At 37.6% G+C, this 23,702-nt stretch overlaps 1 protein-coding gene across 12 annotated transcripts in view; it reads right to left on the bottom strand.

The window, feature by feature from the left end:
• The window catches only part of NRF1 (nuclear respiratory factor 1), a 136,921-nt gene that overhangs the window by 52,909 nt on the left and 60,310 nt on the right, over nt 1-23,702 (bottom strand). For all 12 annotated transcript variants that reach the window (XM_067746984.1, XM_067746991.1, XM_067746995.1 and 9 more), the window contains one exon: nt 11,902-12,042. In XM_067746984.1, coding sequence (XP_067603085.1) covers nt 11,902-12,042 — 141 coding nt within the window. The remainder of the gene's footprint in view (nt 1-11,901; nt 12,043-23,702) is intronic.

The following is a 23,702-nucleotide window of genomic DNA, read 5'->3' as shown; positions in this document are numbered from 1 at the left end:
ATGTTTGATTTCTGCCCCCTAAGGTACTATTGATGCTATAGCTTATTTCCCTTCTAGAACGCCCATGCATTTATGGTGTCAAGGTCAACATGTCTTCAACATGTTGTTCTGGAGGTAGTAATCAGAACAATTAGATGAGAGAAATAAGAGGTGACGAACAGATAAAATCACCACTATTTGTAAATGGTATGACTGTGTATCTGGAAATCCCCAGAGAATAAAATGAAAAAACTACTATAAACAATGAGAGTTTGGTAACATGATTGGTCACAAAATATATGAAAATAAATGGGCTTTACTTAATAAAAAGGGAAAATAACCCTAAAACTCTTCTAAAAAGTTTCTAGTAAGATAGTCCAATGTCTATGAGTCTGACATGTAGATATACGTAATGAAGCATGTGTTGATCTTAATGAATTTCATTCAAATTTATTTTACAAATCAAATCCAGACCAGACAGATGTTAAACCACAGAAACAACTACCTTTCTTTATCGCCTGGCATGGTAACCACGCTGTGTGTGTATACTGGGGGAGAAGGGGAGCCTACTTTGTGAATATTCTCAATTGCTGACAATGATTTTTGGCAAGAGAAGCAGTTTATCAAGTTATAATCTTCCTCCTCAGACCTACTGCTTTCCTTTGAACCTGGTGGTCTACAGTATACCAGAGATAAGCAGCATCCTTCATCTAAGAACACACTCATAGTGCCTCTTAAGACCAAAAGGAGAGAACAATTTTAGTATGAGTCACACGCAAGGACACGGGCTTGTAGCCGTAAAATAGAGAAAGAAAAAAAATAGAAATGGGAATACTTAAGTATTAATGAGATAATGAGTACAGCAAAACTTGTATTAAAGAGCCTATTTAAATATCAAGTGTTCTCATTTAAATACTATTTTACCAGAAGATGACAGAAATTAGTACATAACAGGGAAGCATGAAACCAAATCAGTAATGTTTACCTAATAAAGATAGTTCTTGCTGACTGTACTTACATCGTTAATTCTTGCCCCAAGCCTGCCATTTCACCTCCTTCTAAGTGCCCCCCATCTCTCAGACAGTCTCCTGCCTGCAGGATAGGGTATTATATACTCCGTTATATATTTGGCTCTGTGGCATCAAGCAGCAGGCTAATAGAAATGTATCCATTTGCAAACCCAGGCTATCAGCTGGCTCATGAGGTCACTTCTTCAGTTATTTTAAGAAAGTGCATCTCAAAGTCATTTTTCCCTTTATCCTGGCTTCCTGGGAGTGTCTTTTTCTAGCCTCAGTTATATAGAGAAGGAAAAGGCTTAGTCCTCACACACAATATTTATATTTCTTCATATAAAGAAATAATAGCTTTCTCAGATGCATAAACAAAATAAATTCATACCACAGACTTTTATAAGTCTTCCTCTTTCTTTTAATCCCATTACCAGTCTCCAAAAGGAGAGTTCTTTATATCCACGCCCAGCAGAGTGAGGAGATAATGAAATAAGAAGGCCAAATATCTCTAAATTAACAAAAAATGAAAGTTTTTAAAAGATGTTTTATGTGCTAGAATTTCTGGATGGGAAATGTTTCAAAGCCCCAGGAAGAAGACAGTAGAGGCTAATATGAGAGGCAGGAGAAACGGAAGCAGCACAAAGGAAAGGTTACTTCCACAGGCAAAAACCTCATTAAGTTAAAAAAATGGGCCCAGAGTGAAATTAATAAGTTCTAATTCAGAGTCAGATCTTAGCTTTTTAAAGTACTAACTATCAACTGTACAAAATGTGCCCCTACATCAAACAAGAGGCAAAAAGCTCTTTCTACTACAAAAGTTAACTTTTCAAGACTGCACAGTTTAGAGATGAAGGACAATCTTTGCTTTTAAGTGCAAAGATAATGTGACTTCACTGAAAGAAGCAATTTTCCACCAGACTATTTTCATACTGTCCCAAATAACTAGTGCTAATAAAGGGATATTAATAAGGGTAAATGAGCTGTCCAGTATAGAAAGAGTTAAATGATTCCTTTCCAGAATTCAGCACTGTGCTCTCATTACCAGTTGGATTAATTACTGGTCCTGGAGAGTTTTGGAAACCCAAGCTACTCTATGCGCTTGTTAAGGAAGGTTTGTCTTTAATCCGCAGGGGAGACAATCAACAGGATCAGCAAAGGTAAAGCCTATCCTCTCCGGCTATCCTTTAATTGGGCTGCAACAAGCTTTCCCGGCCTCTCATTCTAATTTAGGGCTCTAGATGGGCTTCAAGTGCCCGGCGTGGTCAGTAAGCCCACCTCAAACCAGCAGAGAGTAGAAAACACCACTCCTTCCAGGGCACACTCAGCAAAGAAAAAAGATATTAAATTCATGCCAGTGGCAATCAATAGTAAAGATTATGTGGAGATCACAGATGGTTTAAAAAAAAGATTTTCTAAAACTGAAAGTTTTAATCTGGCCAAAATGAAACAATATTTCTTACTATGCTAGAAATTTTCCACTTGTAAATTTTGTTACTTTGCTGTCCAACAATGCATTATCCTTATATATTCCCAAGTACCCTTCTCCTCCCATTTCCTCTCTCTTTGCTCTGCATGTACCCAAGATGAGGAATTTTGAGGCTCCAGATGTCCATTTAGGTTCAGTAACCAAGAAACGGCCTTTCAAAGCAAAATGTTTGCCAACTCCATATCTACTGAAGAGATCAGAGAATATGTAACAGATTTAAAGAGAAGGTAGCTAAAATCAAACCACATTGAAAGGTGATGTTTTCTATACCCTACAGGAAAACAGCAATGTAGCAGGGAAGAAAAAGTGAAGAATTTTCAGACGGTGGCTTCATAACTGTAATTTAAAATTATGAACTTCCAGGTTGACAGTCCCAATCATACTCAAATGGATATTTAAAGGGCATTAGAAAATAAAAGCAAAATGATTTTTTTGCTAACTTTTGGTAATTATTTGTACCACTGACCTCTGTTCATAGAGATAATGAAAGTGGCTTTCCTTACTAGAAACACCAATCCTATATCCCCATGTTCGGTAGTAGTGCTAGCAGAAACACTGGTTTCTCTTAATCGCATTTTCCCATAAAACACATTCTCATAGAAACATGGGAAGAACAAGTTTGGAAGGAAAGATAAAATTAGAGAATTCAAGGGACAGCCAATGAAGACACTCCTCTCTCAAGCCAACACTTCTGCTTCTCTATCTCCATACCACATCTACCCATTACACAGTCTCCCTCCCATTAATCAAAATGCTCTTAAAATTCCACCTTCTCTTTGAAGGAGTCTCAGATTAGTCAGTTTCTGCTACCTTATCCTAGTTGTACTCTTTTGTATAAAAATTTAAATAACACAGATAAAGTCAAAGCTCTCTTTTTGATCTACCCTTCCCCAATCTAGTCACCTGTCCAGAGGCATCAATTTGATGAACATCCTTTCGTACAGGCCAAATTCTATGCATTTACATAAATACATGCTGGAAAGGCAGTTTTATGTGATGAAAGAAAACACACGTATTCACATATTTTAGTATAACTCACTTTTTCTACTCAACATTTTGCCATAGAGATCTTCTCACAGTAGTACAACTAGAATAATCTCATTTTTAAAGAAACAGTTGCTTAGTATCCACAGTATAGATTTTTCCATTTTATTTAACCATTCTCCTATTGATAAACTTTTAGGTTGTTTACAGTGCTTGTACATGCTTCTTTGAACACACCTGTGAGTATTTCTGTAGCAGAAAAGTGGAATTGCTGGTTAAAGTGTATATGCATTTTAATAGATACTGCCTAACTGTCCTCCTAAAAGACTCTGTCAATCCTATTCCCACCAATGGTACAGAACAATACCCATTATTTCAAAACCTCCCTTCACACGTTAAAAAAAAAAAAAAAAGCTTTAAATCTTTAATTTGTTTTCATGTTTTTCCTTCATTTTGCTTCCAAAAGGAAATGAGAGCATAGCTCTGTCACCTGTATATTGTCCACAGCCTCTAGGCTGGGGCAGGTCCTGACCCCTGCCTGCCAGCTGCCTCGAGGCCACAGGGCGCCTGGGGGTTCACGTGCAGCCCCAGGGGTCACCTTCACATTTTTTAATTACCCTGCTTTCTTATTTTGGCTCATCGGATGTTAGGGAAATGATTTAATTTTCATTACTAGTGAGGCTGAGACTCTTTTTATGTTTACTATTTTTCCTTTTTACAACTGTTCGTAATGCTTTGCTTATTTTTCTAATTTTCTTATTAATTTGAAAGAAATATTAATCTGTTCTGGATATTCTGTCATATAATATGCAACTACTTTTCCCTAATCTAGTTCTGTCCTGAATATGGAATTTACATGCGTGCTCCCTGCTCTTGGTATTCCTGAATATACCCCTCAATTATTTTACTCTCAAAATATGCTGCGTTCTATTATATTCCCTTAATCTCATCCTGCTTACCTAAAATTTACAAAATGTGGAATGGCATCATATACATCAACCTTTATTGATCATTTCAGACAGTAAGAAAAGCCTACTCTGCACATAGATTCTGACACAACAGTAGGAGAAACAGCTGGGAACTGTGATCTACAACAGTGGTTCTCAAAGTTGGCTGCACACTGGAATTGCCTGGGGAGTTTAAACACTGCAGAAGCCTATATCTCATCCCCAAAGATTCTGACTTAATTGGTCTGGAGTGTGGCCTGGGCACTAGGATTTTAAGTTCCCCAGGTGGTTCTACTGTGCAGCCAGTTTAAGGACCACTGAACTAATTTAAATACTTTTTATCCAGCCCTTCTTCTTTAAAAAAAATTTTTTTAATTGTAGTAAAATATACATAACATGACATTTACCATTCTACAATGTACAATTCAGTGGCACTAAGCACATTCACAATGTTGTACAACCATCACCACTATTTCCAGAACGAGTTCATCATCAAACAAAAACTCTGTACCTATTAAACAATAATTCCCCATTTCTACTTCCCCCAACCGCTGGTAACATCTATTCTACTTTGTCTTTATGAATTTGCTCATTCTAGATACCTCATGTAAGTGGAATCACAAAATATTTGTCCCTTGTGTTTGGTATATTTCACTTAGCATAACTTTCTACTCTTTAGGTAGAAGAGGCCAGATCTATGCTTTTTCAAAACAAAACAATACTCAAAAAACCTAAACTGATAACTGATGAATGTTTTCTAAGTAAAACATGTCAATCCCTGTGAATAATTTCTTTCAAAGAAACAGTCGCTGTGTTGAGTGCTTCTGAAGGTTTCCCCTGAAAACTTGTAAAGAATTTCTATCCTGTTGCATCATCACTCCAAGGGAATATTAAAGCAACGAAGATTGCCCCAGTGAGAGTAACAGGAGGGCAATAAGTTCAAGGGAGGAGAGGAAAGGGAGAGGGGGAAAAGGAGTGGATTTTAACCAGTAATACTGGACTGGTCTTTCCAGAGATATTTTTTCTATAATTATATTCTTTGCCTGGATCTCTTCTAACACAAAGTCCAAAAAGATTAACAACCTCCCAAGAACAAGAGACTCCCATAGGACTCAAATGTGGTAAAGAACATAACTGATTTTCCACTAGCAAAATCATAATTATTGCTTAAAGACTCTATAAGAAACAATACAAGTCCTTTAACTCAAAATGTAGTCTGTCGTAGAGAATGGACTTGAGGACACGGGGAGGGGGAAGGGTAAACAGGGACGAAGGGAGAGAGTGGCATGGACTTATATACACTACAAATGTAAAATAGATAGCTAGTGGGAAGCAGCCGCATGGCACAGGGAGATCAGCTCGGTGCTCTGTAACCACCTAGAGGGGTGGGATAGGGAGGGTGGGAGGGAGACGCAAGAGGGAGGAGATCTGGGGATATATGTATATGTACAGCTGATTCACTTTGTTATAAAGCAGAAACTAACACACCATTGTAAAGCAATTATACTCCAATAGAGAGGTTAAAAAAAACCCAAAAAAGTGTAGTCTGTGAGTCAGCAGCATTGGCATCACCTAGAAGTTAGAAGGCAGAATCTCAGGTCCCACTCCAGTCCTACTGATTCACAATCTGCATTTAAACAAACAAGACTCTCAGGTGATTCCTATGCATACTGAAGTTTGAGAAGCACAATCTAGCCCATCCTCTGGTCTCTGGTCTGAAGTATCCAAGAAAATTTTGCTGACCTGGCTTTCAAAATCTCTGAAAAAGATGACTTCATTATTTCATTGTAAATGCGATTGCAGAATCTATACCATATTAATGATTTCTTCTCCTAAGCCTTTTCTCAACCTCCTTCAATTCTTACACAAAAGAAGCAGACAGAAATAGGATAAGTTCTAGCCACTAGCCACTATTCTTAAAGGTGCCTAGAAATTCAAGTTTTCATTTATTCACTAAAAATACTGCAGAGCTATGTGTTTTTTACCACATACACCAAAAAAGACTTTCTCAGAATCAAGATATATTTATAATAGTAGAAACAGAAGTTTTTCAGGTAAACATTTTATTTACTCGTATAGAATTACACTTTTATCAAAACCAACAAGCAAAACACAACAAAAACCACAACTACAGAGCCGCTTCCTGAAAGAATCAGGACATTCAGCTCACACAGAATTTAAGATACTATGTTATATGTAACTTCAACCTGTTGCAGAAGACAATTTTGATAGTTGCTGGAGCAAGTCAAGAAATTCTTTTACAACAGTTAACTGTCCAGTGTAGATTACCAGAGATACTCAGTCTGAGCGATGATGGCAGTATAGTTTCATTGAAAATAAGAGGGAGAGACAGTAATGGGGGCAGGAGGAGAGAGAGAGGCAGAAGAAAGCACTGCCAATATGGACTCCACCCTAAGTTCTATTTGTTTGTCACTAGCTTGCTTCATAGGTTGCTTCCTCTCTTTATGCCTCAGTTTTTTAATACATTATGACCTGTATTGGCCACTTCACTGCTGAGCAAAAAAAAAAAAAAAATCTAGGTTCATTAACTTGCTCTAAGTGAAAAATGGGTGAGAAATGGTATGTTCAGATTATTCAAAAGTTAATATAGGTAACGTATATAACTAGTATTAATAATTAGTAATAATACCTTTGTGTAATTCCTTCGTTTTCAAAGTACTTTCCAATATAACATCTCATTTTTTCTTCCTCCAACTCCATAAGGTAGGAGGGCAGGTATTATTCTCACTTTCATAAGATGAAACTGAGAACCAAGGCTACTATGTAGTAGAACGGGGATTTAAAGACTAGATCTTCCAGCTAACTTCCTAATTTGTAAAGAATTAAAATAATGGGACACATAACTTTAGAACAATATTGAATATAATTTACTCTCTTTGGATGATTCACAACTCATCTTAGGATTGTATATGGAATTATACTTGTAAATTAGGGTCATCAATATAAACACAGTTATCTCCATAGCATTCAGTGCAGATAAGATGATTAATAGAGCTGTCTGGTTAACCCAAAGTCCATCTCTATTCCAGTGCACTTTTATAATTCTGGAATTTTATCACTTCAAGGAAGTCATGAATTATCCATATGGTTTCAACTCTAGAATTGGTGTCCACTTAAACTTACGTTGTCCTTTATGGCTACAGGCCATATCTGAGCTCTTCCTTCTTGACTATAATAGAAATTACACACACACACACACACACACACACACACACACACACACACACTCTCTCTCTCTCTCTCTCTCTCTCTCTCTCACACTGGAGAGCAAGGTTTAAATGAGATACTCCCGTAAAGAACTTAGTGTTGTGCCTTCCAATACACAGTAGCTACAGAAGAGAAAAGAGAGAGAGAGAGAGAGAGAGAGAAAAGAGTTGACATCTTCACTGGAACATTAAAAAATCATTGGACAAAACAAAGCAGAAACATCAACAAACTTACACTTTAAAATAAATTCAATTTGGGGTTTCTATGGTTATAAAAGAAATTCATGCTTATTAGACAAAACACTGAAAATCACCCATAATGCCACCACACATATATAATCACTGTTAATATATTGGTGTATATCCATCTAAAGTTTCACACACACTCACACACATACAGGCAAGTTTCGTGTGCATGTTTTAAACAAATGAGATCAATTAACTCAATCTTGTATTCCCTGGGGGGGGGGGGGGAAATCTAGCCGTCCCCGCCCCAAGTAGAAGAAAACAAACAAAAATAAAACCCTAAACCCCTCAAATTAGAGTACATAAGAAATGCTATTTTATAACTAGTTTTTAATTTAATATACCACAGTATTATTCTATTGCAATAGAGAGCAAATCATCATTTTTAGTGTCTAATATTTCACTGCACAGTCACTAATAGTCTCTTTTTTGGGCTAAACTGCTCTTCTTTCCATGTAAATTCTAAACACCACTATTATAATTTATTTAATCACACTGTTCTCAGACTTTCCTACTGTAAACAACGCCATGAGCATACATCTTTGCTTACTTGGAGGGCATGACATGCACATTTAAAATTTTGCCAACCTGCCCTCTGGAAAAATTGTACCAATATATATTCTATTGATGATGCTTTATACTCCCATAACCTTGCCTATCTAGGTTTGGTTTGAAATAGAACCCTGCTTTTACTACCATTAATAGTGAAAGGCTTTAGGATCAATAAGTTAAAAAAAAAAAAAAGGTGTTTTGCTAACATTAAGAAGAAAGCAAATATTTAAGGAAAACAAAATAAAACACAATTAAAAAAAAAAAAAAAGGGTTGTGGGGGGAGGAACCGCAGGATCCGACTCCTCAGAAATTCCTGTTCAGCTGGAAGCTGGGTTCTTCATCACCCTGCTCACTCCTCCTCACCATGTTTGTTTTATTTGTTATGCGTTATTTTTTACTCGTCATCTGTGGTGAGACGGGTAAGGAGGGAATGTACAACAATAAAGAAGATGCATCCAACAAGATGCATCCAACAAAGTACCTCTGAGACCGACTCATGACTTAGTATCAGCTTCCCTTGGATGTACCACTGCACCAAGCTCTACTGAGTGCATATTTCATAAAAATGGAAAACAATAGTTTTAAATGTTTTACCTCCAATGTGAAATTAAACTGTTTGCTCTGACTTCTGTGACCATCCCCAAATTTTCCTAATTATCAGTAGCCATGATTTAATATAATAAAAACCTCAGATTATTTCAACCTAACACGCCAAATGTTGACAAAGAAGCAAAACATGCCCATCGCAGGAGAGGAGTTTACCTAAACATAGTGTACTCCTTCTCCTTAATGATGACTCCTTACTTCTGATTAAGTAAGCTTCTTAATCAGAAGCTTAGTTAGCTTTAGATGTACTTTCTATCTGAGATACCGAGTAGATTCTGTACATTAATCAGATAAGATTCACTTTATGTTTTCTTTAACCAGTCAGAATGGTCCTAGGGATAGAATAACAGCAGGTATGAAATGACAGGAAAAAAGTTTGGATAACGCTTTCCTTCGGAACCATTATCCAGATACTTCAAGTGTCCACAGAAAGATCTGTGAATCCAACAATCAAAAGATTACAATTCAGCATTATATTTCTAAAATACTGCATTACTTCAAACCAAGTTGTTAGTTCAGACTTAGGTAAAAATAAAGCGCCATCTCCTGAGCTGCAGCATCAATGTCTGCAGTGAGTGAACACCCACTCAGGAGACTTGTGACCCAGTTACCCACGCCCTGGATTCATTTCTGCTCTGCCTCTTAGGTCATTTACTGAACAGATATTGACTGAGTACTACAGTCACCCCTAGGTAGCTGCGGGGGATTGGTTCCAGGACCCCACCACAGATAGCAAAATCCGAGGATGCTCAAGTCCCTTATATAAAATGGCACGGTATTTGCACATAGCCTACACACATCCTCCCATACACTTTACACCATCTCTATATTACCAAAATACCTAATACAATGTACAAGCTATGTAAATAGGCGCAGCACTGCAAATTCAAGTTTTGCTTTTTGGAACTTTCTGCAATATTTTCCCCCAATATTTTTAATCCGAGGTTAGTTGAATCCACAGATGCAGAACCCACGGATATGGAGGGCCAACTGCATTTAGAATACAGATATTATCTGGTGCCAGGCAGCTGACTGGACAGCAGTGAAGAACAGAACTAAGCCCTTGCTCTCAACTCTAGCTGAAGAGACAGACCACACAGAAGTATAAATGTTAACAAATAAGATAATTTCAGGTAGTGGTAAGTGTTACAAAGACAATAAAATAGGGGATGTATTAGGCTGTAACTTGGTGGTGAGGAGAAAGCTTCATTAGATGGGATAATCAAGAAAGGCTTGTCTCAGGAGGTGATATCTGAGTTAGACTTTGAATAAGATAAGGTCAATCATGCAATGAGTTGGGAAAACAATGTTTCAGGCAGAGGAAATAGAAAAAGTAAAAGAAAGAGCTTGGAGTGTTTGACAGGAAGAAAGAGGGTGAGTGTGGCCAGAGCACAGTGACTGAGGGGGAGAATAAGAAATGAGGTTGGAAGAGGCCAGGTTAATATAGGGTCTCAGAGGCCATGGCAGAGTCTAATTTGATTCTAGGAATAGTGGAAAGCCATTAAAGGGCTTAAACAAGAGGGTGATATTACCTGATTTAAGTTTTTTAAAAAATCTCTGGTGGCTCTGTAGAGCGTGGACTGCAGTAGAAAGGAGATCAATAGAACTGATCACTGTAAACAGTCCATGCATGAGATGCTAAAGGCTTGGGCAAGGGTGGTGATGGGAACTGAGAAGAATGGTCAGATTCAGAATACATTTCAGACATGAAATGACATGACTTGCTAATGAATTAGATGAGGTTTGTTGGGGAGTGAGGGCAAAACCAAGGATGACTCCTATGCTGGGACTTGAGCAACCCGATGGACCGTGGTGCCATCAGCTGATATGAGGAATACCAGGGGAGGAACACATTTGGAGTGGAGAGTGGGGGCAGTCAAAGGTTCTGTTTCAGGCATGTTAGGTACTGGAGATCTAACAGTGGTATAAGCCGGGGTACAGATAGCGTACGGATGGGATATAAAGCTCACAGGACAGGATGAGATTACTTGGAGAAAAACTACAGATAGAGCCCTGGGACTTGCCAATATTGATCAGGTGAGAAGAGGAAGAGGAGCCAGCACAGAGCTGAGAGGGAGCGCCCGGTGAGGCAGGAGGGTATTCAGGAGAGGGTGGGGTACAGAAACCAAGAGAAGAAAGTATTTTTAGAAGGAAGGAGTAATCAACTATGTTAAATGCTGCTGGAAGTCTGAACAAGATAAGGAAAGAAAACTCACAACTGAATTTAAAGCTAGAAGTAGTAATAAAGAAGTAAGGTAGAAAGATGTTATAAAAAAGGCATTTGATCTCGATCAAGCTATCACTTTTAAAGTTAAAAAACTTATAAGGGACAGTCTCAGCAAAATCCCTGAGGTATGTTGATTTATCAGGCTGAGTACATTTTGACTTCCCCTCTCAAAGGGAGAGGAGGAAAGCAATGACTCAGGAGGGTGTCCTTCTGAGTTTTCCATTCTTATTCCCTGGAGCAGCGAGCCTTCCTTGGCAATAGTGTGGTGGTAGTCAGAAGTTATATGGAAAGAGGAGCAGCTCAGCCCAAAAGAGACTGAAAGTTTACTTGTCCCCCTGATTGTGATTCATCAAAGTCCTGACAGTCTCCTTTCCAAACCAACTCCAGCTAAAAGTTTCTTTATCTAACCCAAGGGCCCAAGTGAAAGGAAAAAACTGCCAACAGAAGTAGAAGACCATATCCAGGCCCTCGGCTGGAGCATTCTCCTGGCACTACATTTTCTCTTCCAAGGCTGCTACTGTTTCACTATCAGACTCCAGCCTGTGTCTCACTCTGGTGGTATATCACTGAGGACAAAACTAAAAAAAGTGATCTGAGGCCCGCCCATACCTGTGCCACCTCACTCCCTGCCCCTTACCTGAGTCATTTTGTCCACAGAGACTGGAATTCCATCGATGGTGAGAGGTGGCAGCTCTGAGTTAACCTCCTGTGGCGCAGGGGCGTGCTCTGCCAGGGCAGACTCCAGGTCTTCCAGGATCATGCTCTTGTACTTACGGACCTGCAGGGAATTAAGGGCAGAAGTAAACAAGATGCCCAACAACCAGGGAGGGCTGGTGCCAAGCAACCAGAGAGTGGGTGGGGTGGGCCTCCCTCAGCCATTGCAGAGCCCTAAGAACAAACATGTCCACAGCTAGCAGATAAAAATACCCGCTGGCCCCAAAGACATCACATTGTACAGAATTAAATGAAAAGATGATGAAATTACAGGTAACAATTGTAGAAAGAAGCCAGAAGAAAAATCTTTTACAGAAATACCGCTCCTCAGTTAAAATCACCTTTTCTCCGTAAATGCTGGCCCCAATACCTGTTCCAGATCTAACAGGAATGGCATTCATTATTCTGCATTTCCCAGGCCATTTGATAAAACCTAGCTGTGGCAGTTAATTACCAAAATCATTTTCAAGATCACTGAGGACTTATGTCTCTGAAACTCTAAGAAACTTATTTGAAACTTTCCTATGCCGTTACTTTCCTACAAAGCTAGACTACCAAACAAACAGGAGATTCAAGTGTACAAGAGGCTGCACTGAAAGGCATCAGAGAAAAAAAACTAGCTGGGTGTCATAGGTGTCACTATCAGTAAGGCCCAGGGCCAGAGAGAGCACCACAGGTCAAGTTCTCCTCCTTTCTGGTACTCCCTGGTGACGGAGGTGAACTTCAAACCCACGATGCGTCTGTAACTCTGACAAGCCCAGGTCTGAAGCAGATACTGTTACTGACTCCATTCCTTCCACTGCCAGTGAAAGGTCTCTCAAAAAACAGAACTTAACAGCAGCACATTGTACATGTACACATTCTTCTATCATGAGCAGAAATGGCAGACAGACACTGGATCCTACCACCACCAATAATGGGTTCATTCACTTACAAGAATACACAAGGGGGATGAGGATACCTTTGGGGATAACAAAGAAGCCATGGAATTATAGAAATGTGACAAGATGGGATAGAAAATTAACTTGCTTTCAGGGCTCAGGCCATTATCTTAGGAAAAAAAAGGGTAAGAGAAAATGAGGTTTACCCAGAAGTTATGACAATGTCTGAGTCCTGGGTTTTCTGCTAAGTGGACTGAACTCCAATCACCACACACTTCCTTATAAATATCTCACTATGAAGATTAAAAGAGAAAGATTCCCATACTCAACCTCAAGCATATGGAAAAGTAAAAATTATTGTTGGCTACGATGTACAACTTTTACAGAGTTTTCCAAATAGATCAACAATAAAAGTGATGAAAGAAAAATAGTGCAAACATGTAGAATCATTATTATCTCTAGAGATTCAGTTTTATCCTGGTTTCCAATAAAAGAGAAAGTTTCAAAAATTACTGCTGATATATTTATTGTAACTAAACAGCTGTGTTGTCATGGCATCTTTAAGGATACATATTTTCTGATTTCTAGGTTTCTATATCCTAAGTAGAGTTTTTACACTACCAACTCACAGAAAAACTGAGTAAGCCTAGTTTATGGTCTTTGAACTTTAATGTATCAGGTTAAATCATTATATTAGTATGTATTCCCATAGTAGGAGTGAATGAAAATAATATAAGGGTAAATTTCATTGTGCAGAAACACCTGGCATTCAAAAACAAAAAATCATTAGATTATTACTATTATTACATTATTAGCTAGTTTGAAACAATTTCAGCCATTTGTATGGGTCAGCAGAATTCTAGGAATTCAGATCCAGGCATTTTGCTAAACTTACCCGTGCTATATAATTCCTTAAAAAAATCTTGATAAAAAAAAAAAAAAAGCTGGTAAAGCATCCCTCAGAGTAATTTACAAATTCAGGTATGAACACGATATTTCTAAGTCTGCTTAGTAAAGTTAACTAACTTTCCCAGAATTAAAAAGCTAGGGCTTCAATTCTACCTGATCTATCAATCCTGAGATGAACCCCACCACCACCACATTTATCATTCCTCTGAAATTGGAATACATGTTAAAATTGCTGTAGACCAGGTGTTATGGGGCATAGCAGTCACTGACTGCACATATGTGAACACGGCTGTTATCCCTGGAGGCATGACTGTAACCCCTGGCCTTTAAAATCAACAAACCATTTAGCACCATTTCAGAAAGGAATGTGAGTCTTGGCTGTTGTCTGATAACTTCCCCAGTGATCCTTCTGGTAAGACCAAAAAGCACCAGCATCAAACTTGTCGCAGCGTGGAAAAAGTCTCAGAGACAACAGTAGAGCTCTTTTTAAAGAAATGAAGCACCACCCATGCTCTTGATGGCACAGAGGACAATATTACATGAAACCACACATACAATGATGACTCTGAAACAAGAAGTAATCCAGAAGAATTGGACTATGAGTGTGAAAAAGTTTCAGGAATAGCTAAAAAAAAATTTAGAAATAGGAAATTTATTTCACTTACATTTTCCTTTTTATGTATTTACAAAAGCAGTATGTTTAAAATCTGTACCTAAGTAAGCCTGAAAGAACTCTTTCAATAAGTATAAAATAAAAATTCTAAGTGATAATAAGCATTGTGTCAGAGTTTGTCATTTTTTCTTTTTTTGGTGCTACATAAATAATGGTGCATCTTATAATTGATGGTATCAGAGATATGATGAAATACAGGTTTGTTTGTTTTCCAACTTCCACCTTCTATTCCAAAAACCACAGCTAAAGCCTTTGTCACTTCACACCAATATGTCGCTGTCAACTAACTTGTTTCACAATTAAAGTTAAAAACCACTTAAAAACAAAATCAGCTGGTCTGCCTACCAATCTCTCCTCCCCCAATTCATCCTCTATACTGCTGCCATTTAAAATTTCTGAAACACTGATAAATTATAATCAAATACCATTTACTGAACACTTGCTATGTGTCATGCACTGCATACATTATTCAATTAATTCTCACATAATTCTATAAAGAAACTACCATTATAGCCATTTTGCAGATAAGAAAATTCAGGCTTAAGTAACTTCCCCAAATTATATAGCTAGTATATAGGAATATAGGAGAAAATCAAACTAATTTTTATGTAGCTTCAAAGCCTATATGTTCAGCCACTTCACTATCATTTATCTTTTTTCTCAAAAATACTCCTACAGTTCCCCACTTCTTATAGGATGAAGTCCAAACTTCTCAGTCTTGCATTTCAACTGCTCTGATCATTCCCTACTTTCCCAATACTCTCCACCAGGGCCACCACGTACAGCTGTGCACGCCCAGCTCTGAGAACTATGTGAATAGCACCCTCCTGAGTTCCCAGCGCATAACCCAGAGTCCTACTGGGCAGCTTTGCTCACCATCCTCCCTCTTTAGCTGGCCATCCTCCTCACTAACTTCTGCATCTAGCAAGTTCTTTTGTCTCTGGGTCTTTAATTCTGCTTCTTATCCAAATATTATCCATCTTTCAAGGCCCAACTCAACTTCCACTTTCTCTGAGAAAACTTCCCAAGTGTTCTTGCCATAATTATCTTACTCCTTTAAACTTCTACAGATTCAAATAATCATGTGTCACTTACACGTTATTTCCAGGCTACACTGTACACAACTAGTGTTATGAAATCACTGAGCACAGGAACCAGGCCTTTTGTTTATTTTTAAAATATATATTATGAAACATTTCACATATTCAGACATGTACAGATAATACATTAACAAACATCCTCATAATTAACAGAGATGAGAGCGTTTAGGGTGTTTACAGGAGCCATTAGAGTTCTGGGCACAGAACGCGCTTGTTGAGGATTTAGGAATTGGCTGCTACAACCGTAACGTCAATGGGCCTTTAGTGAGGTTGCAAAAACAGTCCCAGACAAGATATAATTATTTTGCATACTCAAAGCTTTTCTGGATAAAAGAGGAATCTTCAGGAAGGTCTCAAAATAGATTTTTAATATTTTTTTACCTATGAGCCCCTCTGAGATTAAAAATACATTGTCATCTGAGGTATATAACAAAGAGATGCTCAAGTGCAAAGCTGCCTTCAGACCTGTGATCCTGAAGCATGCCTGGCGCAGAGCCAGGCCACATGCTGTGGCCCAAGAAATCTGTTGGCTTCATTCTGTTCTCTCTTCAGTCCCAATGTCAGCCTCTTCCCTCTCCTGCCTCAGTCCAGATCTCAAGTTTTCCCCTTGCCCCCTGGATCCCTACTTTTGAACCTTGAAACCTCAAAGGACTTAGATGGATGGAATCCTTATCTCGTACTTTGTATCTAACAGTGTTAGTTATTTGTTGAATAAGTTAATAAACAAACAATAGGGCTTTTCCTTTACTACTTTTTAAATATGCTTCCACATTTCATGTAACTTGAAGCCATTTTTTAAAAACCTATCTAAATAAGTGAATGACTTAAAACAAGAAATCATGAGAGTATTGGAAAGGTGGAATTAAACAAAGGCAGAAGGAAGACTTCAAAGAAGCTGGTGATAACCCCAGAGCTACCTCTTGCTTCTGTGACTGTGACTAATATCTGTACCTTAGAACTGGTTAGTCATACCCAGAGTAACCCCATCTAAATGCTATGGATTATTGACTCTGAGGAAAGAGCTCCACCTTCAGAAACTCCCATGGTTCTTCTGAAAAAAGATGGAAATTCTCTCTGTCCCTCAATAAAATTTTTCTAGGCCTATTCTACAAAGCTCATAAAAGTATGTGATAAGGCAGTAAGCCACCAAGACAATGTCCTTAGGGCACAGCAACTTTAAAATCTACCATTTGCCAATGCCTTTCATGCCAGTTCTCTGTAAACATTACATATAGGGGAATGATAATAAACTTTAATTAATTTCTACTGCTCCCCAGTGAAGTTGGTATTATCCTTATTTCACACATGAGGACACTGAGCCACATATAGGAAAAATCAATGTGGGAAACCACTCAAGAAATCAAAGCCTAAACAGAGTTTTCACAAAAGGGAAGTTTTTAGCTACATATGCCCACTCTAGTTAACACCAACCCATGGGCAGGACTGAACTAGCCTGTCTAAATGCTGATAACTCTATGTGTTACTATGGGAGCCACACCTTCATTCACTAAGAATGATACTCAAAAAGACCAAAACATTCAATGGAATTATTCGGGAAGTCTTTTAACTTGCTTTGTTTTAAAGAGCAGAGGCTTAAAAAGACAGAAGTTTTAAACTGCAGAGGACATTAGATCTGAAGGTAGTAGATCCCAAGCAGCTTAGAGAAATCTTAAGTTTCTAGGTTAAGGAACTCTCATTCTCCATCATAGTCAAAGGCCCCTGAGAGTTTGCCTAATTTTAAGTTATTTCACTACCCCCATGTTACATATATAGACATGGCATATGTAATCTCTGAACCAGTAGCTTCTCCATCCAAAAAATATTTATTATTCATTTGTATGCTAGGCACTGTGCTAAGGAAAGGGCTGGGGACAAAATGGTAAGCAAAGTTATCAGTCACAGTGCCCCATTGTTGTATATATTCCAATCTAGTGGAGAAGACAAACACAAAAATAATCACAAAAATAAATGTGTAATTACAAACTGGGACAAGTACTATAAAAGATGACACAATCTAACTTAATAGATCTTTACTTCTCAAGATCTCAATTTTGATCCAATGCAGGATCAGAATTTAGAAACCAAATCTGCATTCTGAATTTCTGAGTGCTGCCAAACATTTAGGATGCTTCATTCATTCAACAAATATCATTGAGCAACTGTTCATGGCAGGCACAGTGCTTGCACTGGGAGCACAATGGAGAATAACGTAGATCCAGTCCCTGCCACCTTAAGAGCTCACAATCTAGCTGGGGACAGACATTAATCAAATAATCACACAAATCGGTAAATAATAAAGCATCTATAATAAGTGCTCAGAGGCGCTGTGAGAGTCTTGGATAGAACAAGCGGCTTTAATCTGCATAGGGAGGTCAGAAAGACTTCACAGAGGAAGTGTCAACTGAGATGAGTTCTTAAATATGAGTCAAAGTTTAATAAGGTGAAGAAGGAGGTAAGAGAGGGCAAATCAGAGGGAAGAGCATACACAACAGCTTTGTGGAGGGCTGAAGCAAGGGAGTGAACAAAGACTGTGGTTGGAGTAGAGAGAGAAGCTGGGGAATGGGGCAAGATGAGGCTAGAGACAGGTGGGAGTCAAGCAGAGGGCTCCTGCCACCGAAAAGGGAACTGGATGGACACCAAGATTGGTAGCTAGGGTCGTGGCAATGGAAACAGAGAAAGTGGGCCAATTTCAGAGATATTTAGGAAATGAATGGAGAACAAAGTAATAGATGGGGTGTGGGGTGGAGAAGAGGAGAGGGAGGTGCCAAAATGGCTCTAGGTTTCTGCCTTGAGTAACTGGATGAGGAGGACAGATATTGGAAACAGACATTAATTTCTTTGGTTGGGGAGGAGAAGACTTTAGTTTTGCTGAACTTGAGATGCTATTAAAATATCCAGGAGGAGATTTTTCTCTTTCCTATTCTCTTTCAGTCAATCTTTTGAAAGTATTTTTAATAATGTCTGTTTTGTGTTATTTGCATCTTCAATATACATGGAAATGACTTTCTCCCTTAAAAACTACATACAAACATATGCACATATAGATGAAGTTTCTCTCTCTTACTTCCTACTCTCTTTCACCTCATCACTTACTCACCCCCAAGGTTCTCTGGCCTCTTCTCTTGGTTCTGCAGGTCTGACCAGGAGGAGCGAAAGGGAAAGCGACCTTTGCTGTTCAGTGGCACCAGAATAATGACCGTTATACTGCCTCTTTCCCTCCCCAGAAAGAAGCTAGCAGTAGCCATAGTGGGTGGCTTGCTTATAGCAACAATACTGACCTTTCACAGAACTGGGAAGAACTGGAAGGTATATTTGTCCCCCTTTAGAGGAGTGGGGGAAAGACTAAGAAAATGAGATTAAATTTGAAACTCCATATTCAATATCCTAGACAAACCTATGGGAGATGTTGGGCCCTGGCTCTACTATTCAGAAATTGGGGAATCTTGGGCAAATCACTTAACCTCTCTGAGCTAGTATTCTCATCTGCAAAATAAATACCTACATCTCAGGGTTCCTGTCAGGACTACTGAGAATATAAATCTGCTATACTATACAAATGTTAGTTACAACAATCCTCTGCACTCAGCAATTTCATAAACATGTAGAAAATGCAGATTTACTTTTAAAGTAGGATCAAATTCTGTATGGTTCTATTAACCTGTTTTCTTCACTTAATAGTTCATCATCAGCATCTGAAAATATTAGAAAGATCTATGTCATCATGCTTAACGGCAGTGTAGCAGTCCTATCTATGGATGAGCCATCGATTTATCTGACCAACCCCTTATCTTTGAACTTTTAGGTTATTCTCAATTTTTAAAAAAATACTATAAATAGTACAGTGACTGATATCTTTGCTCATTTAATCAATTATTTTCTTAGGAGAAAATTTCAAAAGGAAGCTGGATTAAAAAGTGTACAATGGGGGCACTTTTTATCCCAGTTGCCAAAATGCCCTCCAGAAAATTACACCAATTTACATTGCCTGTCTGATATGCCAACACTGCAAGTTATATATCTTTTTCCTGTTTGCCAACATGAGCCATGTAAAATGACTTTTTGTTTTAATTCCCATTTCTTTGAAAATTTCTGTGGTTGTTAAACATTTGTAGTTTCTCCTTTTATTTATGTTCTTTTGTCTTTGGGTATTTTAAAAAATATAATTTTTAAATGAAAAAATTTAAATATACAGAAAGGTGGAAAGAACAGTAAAATAAATGTCTGTATATCCACCACTTAGATTCAATAGTTGTACATTTTGGTATAATTACTTTATCTGCCATCTATACACACAAACATTTTTTGGGCTAACCACTTAAAGTATAGACTTTGCAACACTTTAAAAAAAAAAAATATATATATATATATATATATATATATATTTACCTATCTATCTATTTGCACCAGATCTTAGTTGAGGCATGCGGGATCTAGTTCCCTGACCAGGGATTGAACCCGGGCCCCGTGCATTGGGAGCTCGGAGTTCTTTAATCACTGGACCATCAGGGAAGTCCCAATACTTCTTAATATTTCAACATGCATCTTGGAAAAATAAGGGCATTCTCATACACCACTACAATACAATTATCACAACCTGCAAAAATAACGTACTTCCTTAATATCATCTTCTAATATCTGACCCATATTCAAACATATCTTTGGATCTTTTTTATTCATTAATCTGTTCCTATTTTTATTGATTTTTGAGAGCTCTTTATATACTAAGAATGTTAATCATTAGTTCACTCCTTACTGTGTGACCCTGGACAAAATACTTAAGCTCTTAAACCTTCAATTTCTACATCTGTAAAGCACAGATAATAACAGATATATATATATACATCATAGGGTTGCTGTAATGATTAAGTAAAAATCATAAAGTGCTTAGCAGAAACAGGCACATTGTAAACACTCAGTAAATTGTAGTTGTTATTTTGAAAATTCTTTTTTCCAGTTTGTTGTTTTTGTTTTTGTTTACAGTGGCTTGCCATACATCCCAACTGTGGGCAAGGAGGTAATATGGGCAGAACACAGTATGGAGAAATAAATGAAACCCTGGAAAATATAAGAGAAACCTCAACACCATCTATTAAAAGACCCAGTAGGGACTTCCCGGGTGGCACAGTGGTTAAGAATCCGCCTGCCAGTGCAGGGGACACAGGTTCAATCCCTGATCCGGGAAGATCCCACATGCCGCAGAGCAACTAAGCCTGGATGCCACAACTACTGAAGCCCGCACACCCTAGAGCCCGTGCTCTGCAACAAGAGGAGCCACTGCAATGAGAAGCCTGCGCACCACAGCGAAGAGTAGCCCCCGCTCACCGCAACTAGAGAAAGCCTGCGCACAACAACGAAGACACAACGCAGCCAAATAAATAAATAGACAAAAGTTAAAAAAAAAAAAAAAAGGCCCAGTAAAGTTTTCAATCCCCCTTTGACAAATTTGTAAAATAACTGATAATCTTGAATCTGAAATCCATATTCCAAAGATGAATGGCCCTACTGAATTTTAATTTTCCAGAGTTCCCAGCAGCCTCCAGAAAGAAGAGCAAGAAGGAATATTAATGATGGCTTCAGGTAGGAGGACAAAATGCAAATACCAAAATTTTAATAATATTTAATGAGATAATACATGCAAAGTGCTTATAACATAACCTAGAACACAGCATTCAATAAATGTTAGACATTATTACAAAATCCAAATCATTTCTTTTACTGTTGTTAATATGAGATTATGTGGAATACACTGCATAATTGATTATGGTAAACATGAGCTCTGATTCTTTAATACCACCCTGTGTACTGGTATATATATAAGATTAAAGAATATTCTGTACTTTGAAGGTTTAACAGAAGTCACCCCAAATAATCAGGAGCGTAGTGTCCCTTTGAAGGATATGGTTTAATTACTTTTTCAGTTTTGTACATGTTTATTATCCTACTGAGGTTTAGATATATTTTCGTTATTTTATTTTCTTATTGAATTATCCACTTAGTTAGGATTTTTAATTTAAAAGAACAAAATTAATGCATATCATTTCCTTACAATGTTTAGTCTATTCTTATCTGCAATTATAACTCTTATCTCACTTCTAAGACTGTGTATTTTTCTTCATCCTTTTTCTCAATTAGCATGCTAGAAGTTTTTCTATTTCATTGGATTTTTCACAGTACCATTTCTTGAATGTAACAATTCTACTTCTGTTTACAAAATCATTAATTTCTTCCTCATGTTTACTTACTCTATTTCTTAGACTTATTTTCTTGTTCCCTTTCCAGCTTCTGGCTTTAGATGTAGTTTCTTTTCCTTCTTTCTTGTGTATAAAAAAAAAAAAATCAAGGCAATAAACATTCCTTTGAGCATCAGTGTAGATCATAATTTTTAAAGTTTTTTAAAAATTGTTTTTAAGTAGTCTGCAAATTAAGTTGTTTTTTCAAATTTCCATGTGGCTGAAAATTCCTGTCACTCTTTTTTATATTAAGTTCTAAATTTTCTATACTTTGGTCAAAAACATGGCCTGTGTAATTTTCTGCATTTTACAATTTATTAAGATTTTCTTTGGGGCCTAATAATAACATATGGTCAATTCTTATAACCCATTCATGTAATTTTTCAAATATGGTATATTCAAAAATATATTTGTAAGATATCAATGTTAATATATCTATCCTTTATATTAACCTTATTAATTCTAATATTCAGATCTCTATGTTCTTACTTATATTTTTCTTCCTTGAGCTGACAAAGATAGCAAAGCCTCCTACTACCACTGTAGTTTCTTTTTATTTTTTTCTCCCATTTCTAACTTTTTGATCTACATTCTTTGCTTTAATGTTTCTTGAGACATAAACTGCTTATCAACACTAGAAGACCTATGGTTCTCAGTTAATACTCATTTGTCTTGAGAATCTGGTTTTGTCTGATATTAATGCTGTGATCCATGATTTATTTTTGTAGGGATTTGTCTGACATGACCTTTGCCTGTTATTTTGCTTTTAAAATTTTAACACCTTTACTGAAATATAATTCATATACCATACATATTAGTTTCCTATGGTTGCCACAAAGTATCACAAACTTGGTGGCTTAAAACAACAGAAATTCGTTCTCTTAGTTTCACAGGCTCAAGCTGTTGGCAGGGCTGGTTGTTCTGGAGGCTCTAAGGGAGAATCCATTTTCTCATCTTGCCTAGCTGCCGTCTAGCACATACTCCTTCACTCTTGACCCCTTCCCTGCACCCACCCTCTTGCTTCTGCCAACACATCTCCTACTTCTACATCAATCTCCCTTTGTCTCCCTCTTATATAAAGACACTCTGATTAGATTTAGGGCCTACCAGAACAATCCAGGGTAATGTCCCCATCTCAAAAATCTTTAACTTAACCACACCTGCAAAGTCCTTTTTGCCATATAGTAACACTCAAAGGTTCCAGGGATTTGGATCTGTATATCTTTGGTGGCCGTTCATTAATCAGCCTACCACACACACCATACAATTCACCTGTTTAAAGTGTACAATTCACTCTTTTAAATATCTGTAGGGTCATGTAATAAGCATTATCATAATCTAGTCCCCCTAAAAGAAACTCCATACCCACTAGCTGTCACTCTCCATTCCTTCATCCCCCTTCTCCAACCTGGCAACCACTAACCTACTTTCTGTCTCTATAGCTGTGACTATTCTGGACACTGCACATAAATGAAATCATACAACATGTGGCCTTTTGTGAATGGATTATTTCACTTAGCACAATGTTTTCAAGGATCATCCATGCCGTAATATTTATCAGTACTTCATTCCTTTTTATTGCTGAGTAATATTACACTGTATAGATAATACAACTTTTTTTAATCCATTCATCAGCTGGTGGACATTTGGGTTATTTCCACTTTGTGGCTATTATGAATAATGCTGCTATGAACACTGTTATATATTTTTGTATGTAAGTTTTGCTGCAATGAACACTGTTTGTATAAGTTTTGTTTTCAGTTCTCTTGGGTAAACGTAGGAGTAGAATCGCTGGGTCATATGTAACTTTGCTTTTAACATTTTGAGAAATTGCCGAAGTTTTCCAAAGCAGCTGCATCATTTTACATTCCCAACAGCAATGTATGGGGCTTCCAATTTCTCGACATCCCAACACTTATTATTGTCCATAA

The sequence above is a fragment of the Pseudorca crassidens genome, chromosome 8 (assembly GCF_039906515.1).
Source record: "Pseudorca crassidens isolate mPseCra1 chromosome 8, mPseCra1.hap1, whole genome shotgun sequence".
Lineage (NCBI taxonomy): Eukaryota > Metazoa > Chordata > Mammalia > Artiodactyla > Delphinidae > Pseudorca > Pseudorca crassidens.
This window is presented reverse-complemented; position numbering and strand designations above follow the sequence as displayed.